General features: G+C 31.9%; 1 protein-coding gene across 3 annotated transcripts in view; it reads left to right on the forward strand.

Moving 5' to 3' along the window:
* MTX2 (metaxin 2) overlaps positions 1–10,176 on the forward strand; it is a 77,286-nt gene that overhangs the window by 61,519 nt on the left and 5,591 nt on the right. For 2 of the 3 annotated variants that reach the window (XM_011944020.1, XM_011944021.1), the window contains exons 5-9: positions 2,188–2,264; positions 3,635–3,727; positions 4,216–4,254; positions 4,638–4,763; positions 5,825–5,901. In XM_011944020.1, coding sequence (XP_011799410.1) covers positions 2,188–2,264; positions 3,635–3,727; positions 4,216–4,254; positions 4,638–4,763; positions 5,825–5,901 — 412 coding nt within the window. The remainder of the gene's footprint in view (positions 1–2,187; positions 2,265–3,634; positions 3,728–4,215; positions 4,255–4,637; positions 4,764–5,824; positions 5,902–10,176) is intronic. The other variant, XM_011944022.1, reaches the window with a different exon arrangement.

Raw genomic sequence — 10,176 nt, forward strand, 5'->3', positions numbered from 1 at the left:
ACTAAAGTTCAGATCTTTGGCAAGTGAAAAAATCATATAGTTTATCCACCTGTTTCCTAAAATTACTATACTCACTGTCACTTAAGTAGATATCTGTTTTATTTTTATGAGACTGTGTGAAAGACAAACAGATAAATATTTTAGAGACATACAAAAATATACATTCTTTCATAGGAGTCGCCTATAGGTAGATGAAAATGGCACTTTCTACTAAGATGTTTAAATTTTATGTCTCAGTTTGGTATTCTCTTTCATTTAATGATTTGAGCTGATCAGGGAAATGTTTTTTATTGTATTTGCTTCTTTGATCTTGTGGCAGATTTTTAAAGCAGAGAGCATGGAATAGTCAGAAGACCAGTTGACTTAAATTCTTATTTCCTAAAGAGGTAGGAAATCTTCAACTAATCCTTCTGTGACTTTGTCACATATTAACTATTTCCTTGAAAATTTCACTTCTCTGAGCCTCAGTGACTTAATCTGTAATATAAGGTAGTCGGATTAGATGACATCCAAGGTCCTATTTCTTGCATTCTTTGAATCTGCCAACTTGTTTGGCAACATATTCTTGCTTTCTTTAGAATGGAAATTTTAAAAGTGATTATTCTGTCTAAGACGGTAAACAAAGCCCTCACTTTTCTTATATGACCTTTGATTGGTACCAGAAAATAACTGTCTTACTGTGTTTTTGCCTAATACCTGCAATAATAAGGATATAACATTGGCTCCATTTTCATTAAGCAGGCTAGTGACAGAAAACATTATTCAATTCTAATTTGTTGTCTTTGTTTTTATATATCTCTTTATATTTAGAGATATATAAGATGAATACTCAGTTGACTATCCACACTTCTTTTTGCTTCAGAATTGGCAATACTCAGTGAATTTTTAAGAAAAATAAAATACAAACCCTGTTTTCCAAGAACCTGAAACTGGTCATTAAAAATGAGGACTATGCTTTGCTCTAAAAATATTACACCCCCAAATACTCTTTAGTCTAGGTACTAAATAGTTTTCATTCTCAGATCATTTGATCTCAAGGGACCTGTAATAATTCTGGTAGTATAGTAGTTAACAAAGATTTTATCCCAAGTTAGGAAAACAATATGGCCTAATGCTTAACCAGATAAATTTTTTTTTTTTTTTGGAAGATTTATAAAGCAGTAGAAGGAAGGAATGCAGAATTGGCTACAGGGAAATATCTTCTCAATACATCTATTGAGTTGTGTTCCAAAAGGCCTGCCTTCTCTTTGTAATGCATGTTGTCCTATGGATGCAGCTGAAGCTTTTGTTAGGGCTGTGTACTTCATCCATTACCCCCAGGCTGACTAAGCCAGAGAGGAGTGAATCTATTGAAAAGGAACAGGAAGAAGCCTGCTGGTAGTGTGAACTCTGTTTGAACTAGGTCTGACAGCAGGTTTCATTCTTTAGCATTTGGAGTAGACCCTTCTTGCTATTTGGAGATTATTTTGTTCTCTCATCTCTAATAATTCCATCAAGTATTAGTATTTGTTAAAGTGAAATATTTCTTTTTTAATGTGACATTTGTCTATAGAAGCTAGTTTTTATAAACATACTATCATTTTTTCCCACATGTTGGGAACATTACTCTGTATTACAACTCACCAACTAGCATGCCTTCAAAGATTGTTAATTCTTTTAATTCTTGCTATTTTGAGTCAAAGAGATTACTGTACAATTCACTTGCTTAAAATGTTGATCTCAGTATCAAAGACATAAAAGATGTAAAAAGATTTTTTAAATGTAGTTTACAATATAGATTGATTCACTGTACTCTCAAAAGAAAGCTTAGCTAAATTTCTTTGAAATATATCAGTGGTCATGTACCAGTGTCCTGGCTTGGTTCATGTAATTTGGATAATTAGTGTTTGCTGCTGTATGGTGGTATGTTCGTGTTGGTTCTGAAAAGAGAATGTTATGTGATCTGTTATTATATCTAAGTGAGAACTCTAGAAATGAATTTACCTGTTCTTTTTTTCTAAAGTTGGTTAGTAATCAGTTTAAAAACTTACAGAATTTAATATACACATCTGACAAAAGTTTTCAGAAGTTACAGTTTTATGAAATCCCTATTTATAAATATCTGAGTTTTGTGTTAATTTTTCTTTAATTATCACAAACTTTAACATACTGGAAGAATTTTTATAAATACTTTTTTTCTCTCAACAGGTAAAGTACCTTTTATTCATGTGGGGAATCAAGTAGTATCAGAACTTGGTCCAATAGTCCAATTTGTTAAAGCCAAGGTAATAAAAAGATATTAAATGTATTTGATCACAGTTACTAAGTCATTCATCATTCTTTAATGTGTCTTAACATTCACATTGATTTCAACCTAGTTTTATAAAATGCCAATGCAAACTACTGGAAAATATTTCTGAAGCGTAAGTTAGTATTTTTTCATGATATGATGGCAAAAGAGGTAGCTTTATTTTTCTTTATTAATGTCAAATTTATTAAAGGTATGTAATTTTAGTATCTAGTCAAAAGAGATGCTTTGATCTTTACAAAATGGTAGATAATTTTCTAACTTATGCTTTTGAGAACTGTGGTCAGAAATGAAAAACTATTAGGTTTTGAAGTATCTGGCTGACCTTTGAAAAGGGAGATACAAGAGATGTTCAAAGTTGAATGTATTTATCCATTTGAATGATGCTGCTTTTCATTTATTCAGTTTAGATTTTAATAGTTATTAAGGAACAACTCCCATTAGTGTTTCTGAAAAATCATTCCAGACTTTTCTTTTTGCATATATAGAAAAACCTAGATCATAGTAGTATGTATTATTTTACAACATACCTTTTAAAATCATAAATATGTTTGGAAATTCTTCCATATTAATAGCTGTAGATATATATCATCCTTTCACATTGGTGTATAGTATTCTACTGTATTGGATATATATATATATATCTTTTTTTTCCTTTAACACCCCCCCCATATTAGATAAATTAGAATTTTATTTACTCAAGTTTATTGATGGGCATTTAGGTCGTGGCCAATTTTTTGTTTTTATGGAGTACTAAGATAAATTTTCTTGTATGTACATCTTTGTATAAATTCCTGAGAGTGGTATTGTTACCTTAGAATAAATTCCTAAGAGTGGTATTAGGATGTCATAGGTTATGTACTTTTTAAATCTTGTAATAGATTGCCAGATTGAACTAACGATTATACCATTTTATGTATCTCCTAGTTTACTATAGTGTATTAGAATTTTTAAATGAGTGAAATTTTTTCCCCATATCTTTACTAACAGTATTTTTTTCATCTTTGACCACTTTATAAACAGCACATGTCAGTCTTTTGGTATTTCCTTTATTTCTAATAAGGTTAATTAATCTCTTAAACAAGGTTTGCTGACCATTCTGTTTTCTTCTTTTGCGAAGTAGTTGATAATGTAATTTTCTCTATTGAAAGATACATTTGTATAATGACAAATAAGTACATACTAATATTTTGTAGTGATAGCAGAGTATTAAATATGCTTTTATATAAAATAATTTTAGGGGGCATTTTGGAAGTTTAATTCATTGTATAGTTGCATGTTAAGATAACTGAAAGTTTTTGTATATTTAATATGATGGTCTTTTAAATTTTTTTAAATTCCCTTTAGGGCCATTCTCTTAGTGATGGGCTGGGTGAAGTCCAAAAAGCAGAAATGAAAGCTTACATGGAATTAGTCAACAATATGCTGTTGACTGCAGAGGTAAAATACTAGATGATATGGCTTGAAAATAAGCTTTTTCTCTCATTCTCATAAAATATAATCTTTCTAATGGGTTAAAGTTATTGAGAAATGGGAAAATAGTCAAGTAATTCTAGAGCTGAGATGGCTACCTAAATTATTTGATTATTACCTTTGAACAAGTTACCTGACATTTTCAGTTCTAGTTTTTGTGTTTATAAAGAGGGGTGCTTCTTGCCTACTCATTATTTTACTTTGGCCTTTTTAAATTTACTTAAATAATATCTGTAAAACACTTTAATGGTATTTAGACACGTGTGAACAAAAAATATTTTTATATCGTACCATCATTACATTTAATAATTCTGAATAGCAGCTAAGGAAAACAAACCCCTATGTATGTGACTTACGAAATTAGCTTATAAAAAATTACCTTGGCAAAAAATTACTTTCTTTATCCTTTTCCTGGTTGGTATCCTAAAGTCTAGTGACTGTTCTTTTGTTCCTAGCTGTATCTTCAGTGGTGTGATGAAGCTACAGTAGGAGAGGTGAGTGGTTCTGTAACATTTATCTTAATTAAAATTTAATGAGAAAACACTTTTGCTCAGAATCGCAAGTCCCTGCTCATAAATGAAACATTGTGGTTTATACCATTAGTGATATAGTTTTTCACTTACTTTAATTTTGCTTGCACATACATTTTAGGGAAGCTGTGTGTCATTGTTTGATATAACGGGTTGCAAAGTACATGAAAGTTTATATATTTTTAAAGAGAATGGCTTAAAATTTTAATTTTTTAGATTGCAAGCTGTGTATTTTTTTCAGATTGCTCTATGTTCTTTGAAAATATATTTCTTTTAGAATTCTGTTTGTAAAAATGGGCATTGTTTTTAGGAAGGATCACCTTTTTTACAAAATCTTTTTGCTTTAGATCACTCATGCTAGGTATGGATCTCCTTACCCTTGGCCTCTGAATCATATTTTGGCCTATCAGAAACAGTGGGAAGTCAAGCGTAAGATGAAAGCTATTGGATGGGGAAAGAAGACTCTGGACCAGGTCAGTTCAGGTTGAAATTGACAAAACCCTCAACTTTTGTGCATTAAAAGAATCATTCTTTATATATTGGTACTCTTTAAAAAAAAAAAAAAAATTTATAAGATTTGCAAGAAAACCATTTGCTGTTATTTTCACTAACATGGAGTAATTTTATTTCTAAAAATTCATACATGCTTCATGTAAAGCAAACAATACAATGCAGATATGTGTAAAAAAGCAGTGAAACTTGCCTGAAATCTCATCACCTAGAAGTTGCCACCCTTAACTATTTGGAGAGCCTTCTTCTAGATGTTTCTTAGTAACATTTTCTCAAATGGGATCATTATGCCTGCTACTGTATAACCTGAGGGCTTTTTTTTTTTTTTTTGAGCAATACATGTGGGTACCTTTTATGTAACTAAATATAGATCTGCAGCATCGGGCTTTTTAAAAAAAAAAAGCCCTGTTAAACACAGTACTTAATATATCTGTATCTATCTGCATCTATCTATCTATCTGTCTGTATTTTTGCTACTAAAGTAGCAAAACTTAAAAATACTTAATATTGTCCACAAGCATCATTAAGTTAATTAATGCCTGTCTTTTCCAAGGCTACCCTTAATACTAGCCAGCCATCTCACTGATGTGTGCCATTGGCCACAAGGGGGTTTCAGTAAATGAATAGGGATAGAATAAATAAAAATCTGTCTCCACTAGTGGGAAAACAACTCAACTGCTTTTACTCATGGTGGGTCAATGGTGTTGTCTTTATTAAGCAGATTTTTCAGTATGTGCAAAGCCATTTGAATATATGGATTCAGGAAGACACTTTTGTTCTTGACAAAATCCTTATAAGTAACTAAAGTGTACTTGTAGTTTGAAGGAAATTCACTGAAATTTTCTTCCTATGTCTTATAAAGTATTATGTATGTATGTGGTCTATAGTCTTATTAAAATATATTATAAAAGGTTAACCTAAATTTATATTTTTGTTATAAACTGTGATACAAGTTATGTTTTAGATAATTTTTATTGTTTTGCTAATTGATATACTTTTCTTTGGGGTTCATGGCCTGTGTTAGGTCTTAGAGGATGTAGACCAATGCTGTCAAGCTCTCTCTCAAAGACTGGGAACACAACCGTATTTCTTCAATAAGCAGTAAGAAATTTTACTTTTTTAAAGTTAATTTTCTGTACTGTTAGGTTGCAAATTTCTTTTTTTCATAAAAGAATTGCTTTTTCAAGAAGAGATTTAGCTATTTTTATAATTTTTGTACTCTCATATTTTTGTGACACTTTACTCTCAGGCACAGTGCTAGGCTCTAGGAGACCAAGATTTCTAAAATATGGTCCTTATCATTAAGAGTTTCTCAGGCCGGGCGCGGTGGCTCAAGCCTGTAATCCCAGCACTTTGGGAGGCCAAGACGGGCGGATCACAAGGTCAGGAGATCGAGACCATCCTGGCTAATACGGTGCACGGTGAAATCGCGTCTCTACTAAAAAATACAAAAAACTAGCCGGGCGAGGTGGCAGGCATCTGTAGTCCCAGCTACTCGGGAGGCTGAGACAGGAGAATGGCGTAAACCCGGAAGGCGGAGCTTGCAGTGAGCTGAGATCCGGCCACTGCACCCCAGCCTGGGTGACAAAGCGAGACTCCGTCTCAAAAAAAAACAAAAGAGAATTTCTCTTAAAGGCAGTCATGTAAATCAATCATTGTATGATAAGGTTTTAATGAGGTAGTTCAAGGTGCTATATATGGAACTACAAAATCTTAACAAAATTCTAAACTTGTACTATTAAACATGAAGAAAAGTAAATTACTATTAATGTAACTATAGTTTTCTATGTAGAATGATACCTGGAGGACTAGAAGAGTCAATAAAACTAAATATTAAAGAATTTTGTTTGATGGACAAGCACTATTATGAACTTATCTTTTAAATGTTAATGAAAATATTTGTAAAACACAGAAATTAATATAAAGGATGTAGGTTAAATACATGTGTATGTATGTAAGTTGAATAATGTTTCATTGACAGATTTACTTTTGCAGTTTTGAAAAGAATCTAATGAAGGCAAAGAATGAATTTTCCTTTGTTAAAAAATTATAATTTTAGTATATCAAAATCAGCTGTCCTGTGATCCAGTGTAAGATGGGCTTAAAGCATTTTAATCTTAAAACTTTCCCTAGAAAGTCTAACCTTTTCTTGGCATTTTAATAAAAATTATTTGATTTTTAGATTAATAATTTCTAAAAGGCTTTATTTGCTATTATGTGTTATATCATCATAAGCATTCCTTTTCTATAACCATATCAAACATATTTGGGTACAGATAACATTTGTAGTAAAAATGACTATGATAGTTTGGAAATTTAAGTTATATTAATCTATAACACAAGTAATATATACTATGTATAATTGATATTAAAATAAAATCTAGGGTCTGTTGCTCTTTGAAGCAGAAAAGTCACAGAATTCAAACCGTGAAATTCTACTAGGTAAAGCTTCTAGGACTCTGTTCCTATTTCTAGTGATATTTGCTATGCAGATTCTATTTTTCAGTCCCTAGCACAAGAGAAATGTATACAAATGTCAGTATTATGTGGTTTCTTTTCTTTCTGACACAGGAATTCTTAGGAATTGAAAAGCTCAGAAGGGGTGTGTTTTATTGAAATACATTATTCTATTTTAGTTTTGTTTTGCACTCTGTGTTTAGAGGAGGCCAGGAGAATAGATCTAACTTTTCTTCTCAGTTAAACTCATTGTCATTGTGTTAGTAACCAGAGTTTGGCATGTGACTCAGTGGAAACATCAGGATATCATTTTTCTTCATAAGGGCACAATTACATTTAATCTTGTGATGAAAACTTCTAACTCACAACAGTTCAAACACCAAAGGCTTGCTTTTGAGGAACTATTTAACTGATGCTATGATGTACAGTTTTGACATAATTTTCCTTTACATGATACTTAGATAAACATTTTCCCTAAAAATAAGTTGAAAGATAGAAGAGATTTAATTTTTAATTTTATTCAATCATTTAATTAATATTAAAATGCAAATAAAGTACATTTAGAAAAAAGTAACTGGTATTTCACTTTCTGTGCCAACATTTTTCTCATTCCTTTATCTGTAGCAGGAGTCATTACTTTGTGAGATACTATGCTGAATAGAGCTGTGGCTTAAGTCAGGATACATAGTATTGTACTGCAAGACAGAGGGTCTGAATTCTGTTCTTGGCTCTGACATATCTCTAAGTTACTCTAATTTCTCTATGTATACTCCAGTCCTAAAATTAGAATTAACCCCCTACAATTAGAATGAATCCCCTAAAATTAGAATTAACTTTCCTTCTAGCTCAACTACTGGGGATGTTGGGAGGACTCATGAAAGAAACCAAATACCTGTACCTGATGAGAGAAAAGGAAAAGGATAGTTAAGAGAGATCTTACAGAAAGAATAGTAATTGGGAAAAGAGGCCAAAAAGCAAGGGGCTTGATTTACAAAACTTGAGTGACAGCCCTAAAGATAAGTGATTAGGATGTAAAGAAAAGATATGTAGATCATTTCTAGTACTTTGAAGAGATGAAAAGTTAATAATGGGAAAGAACAATTCGGAAACACCCAGACAAAATTAATGCTTTTGAAACTAGATGATACTTTGAAGGTATCAGAAATAAATTTGAAATAATGAATAAGCAAAGCAAAAAAGATGAGTGCCAGAAAAATCTTAAATGGAAAATGTTAGGAAAATGTTGAATTTTACTGTTTTTATTTTGATATTCAAATGAAGAAACAGTAGATAACCAATATGAATGTGGAAAGAATAATAATATAAGAAGGCATCAAATTTCTTAGGACCTTGAAAATATATTTGTCACCCTGGAATATTTTTCTAATAAAAAGTCTAATATATGAAACATCTTAGAGCTCACAGGTGGGGAATTGCTATCTGTATTTGAATTATAATCACAGACTATTTGGTAAGCAGAATGGTGGAAAGTTAACGTTTTCACATGATATAGCAAGATAATTAAAATTGGAGATATATGAAGATCTTGACTTGATTAAACAGTTCAGCAGAAATACTGGATACAATATTTTTTTGTTCTTGTCTTCCATGTGAGTTGGAAATATTTTTCTGAATTTGTTACTTCTCTTTATTAAGTCATGTTTATTAATGTGTAATTTACATCTAGTAAAATTGGCACTTTTATGTGTGTAGTTCTATGAATTTTAACATAGGCATATAGTTGTATAACTGTCACCTATCAACTAAAATATTAATTGTACTTTTTAAAAAGAAAGACTTGTTGGAATCAGTAATTTATATATGTCAGAGTCAGTATAAGGAGTTGCTCAAATTTGGAAAAATTACAAAAAATATGCTTTAAAGGTTAAGTGTTTGTGGATATATACAGTTATGCCCTGTATAGCAACCTTTCAGTCTGTGATGGACCAAATATATGAAGATGGTCCCTTAAGATTGTAATATATTTTTACTATACCTTTTCTATTTTACTATACCTTTCCTATGTTTAGATATGTTTAAATACACAAGTATTTGTGTACCATAAATACACGTTATCATTGTGTTACAGTTGCCTGCAGTATTCAGTATGGCAATGTTCTGTACAGGTTTGTAACCTAGGGGCAATAGGCTGTACCATATAGTCTAGGTGTATAGCACCATCTAGGTTTGTGTGAGTAGACTCTGATGTTCACACAGCAAGAAAATTGCCAAACAGTGCATTTCTCAGAATGTATTCCTGTTAAGTAACACACAATTATATGTGCTTTGGTTTAATCTATTGAGTTATACTTTTGTTGATATTCTTTTTTTTTATTATTATTATACTTTAAGTTCTAGGGTACATGTGCACAATGTGCAGGTTTGTTACATATGTATACATGTGCCATGTTGGTGTGCTGCACCCATCAACTCGTCATTTATATTAGGTATATCTCCTAATGCTGTCTCTCCCCCCTACCCCCTCCCCGCAATGGACCCGGTGTGTGACGTTCCCCTTCCTGTGTCCAGGTGATCTCATTGTTCATTTCCCACCTATGAGTGAGAACATACGGTATTTGGTTTTCTGTTCTTGCAATAGTTTGCTGAGAATGATGGTTTCCAGCTGCATCCATGTCTCCACAAAGGACATGAACTCATCCTTTGTTATGGCTGCATACTATTCCATGGTGTGTATGTGCCACATTTTCTTGATCCAGTCTGTCACTGATGGACATTTGGGTTGATTCCAAGTCTTTGCTATTGTGAATAGTACCACAGTAAACATATGTGTGCATGTGTCTTTATGGCAGCATGACTTATAATCCTTTGGGTATATCCCCAGTAATGGGATGGCTGGGTCAAATGGTATTTCTAGTTCTAGATCCTTGAGGAATTGCCACACTGTTTTCCACAATGGTT

Source organism: Colobus angolensis, unplaced genomic scaffold, assembly GCF_000951035.1.
Source record: "Colobus angolensis palliatus isolate OR3802 unplaced genomic scaffold, Cang.pa_1.0 Scaffold224, whole genome shotgun sequence".
NCBI classification, from domain to species: Eukaryota; Metazoa; Chordata; class Mammalia; order Primates; family Cercopithecidae; genus Colobus; species Colobus angolensis.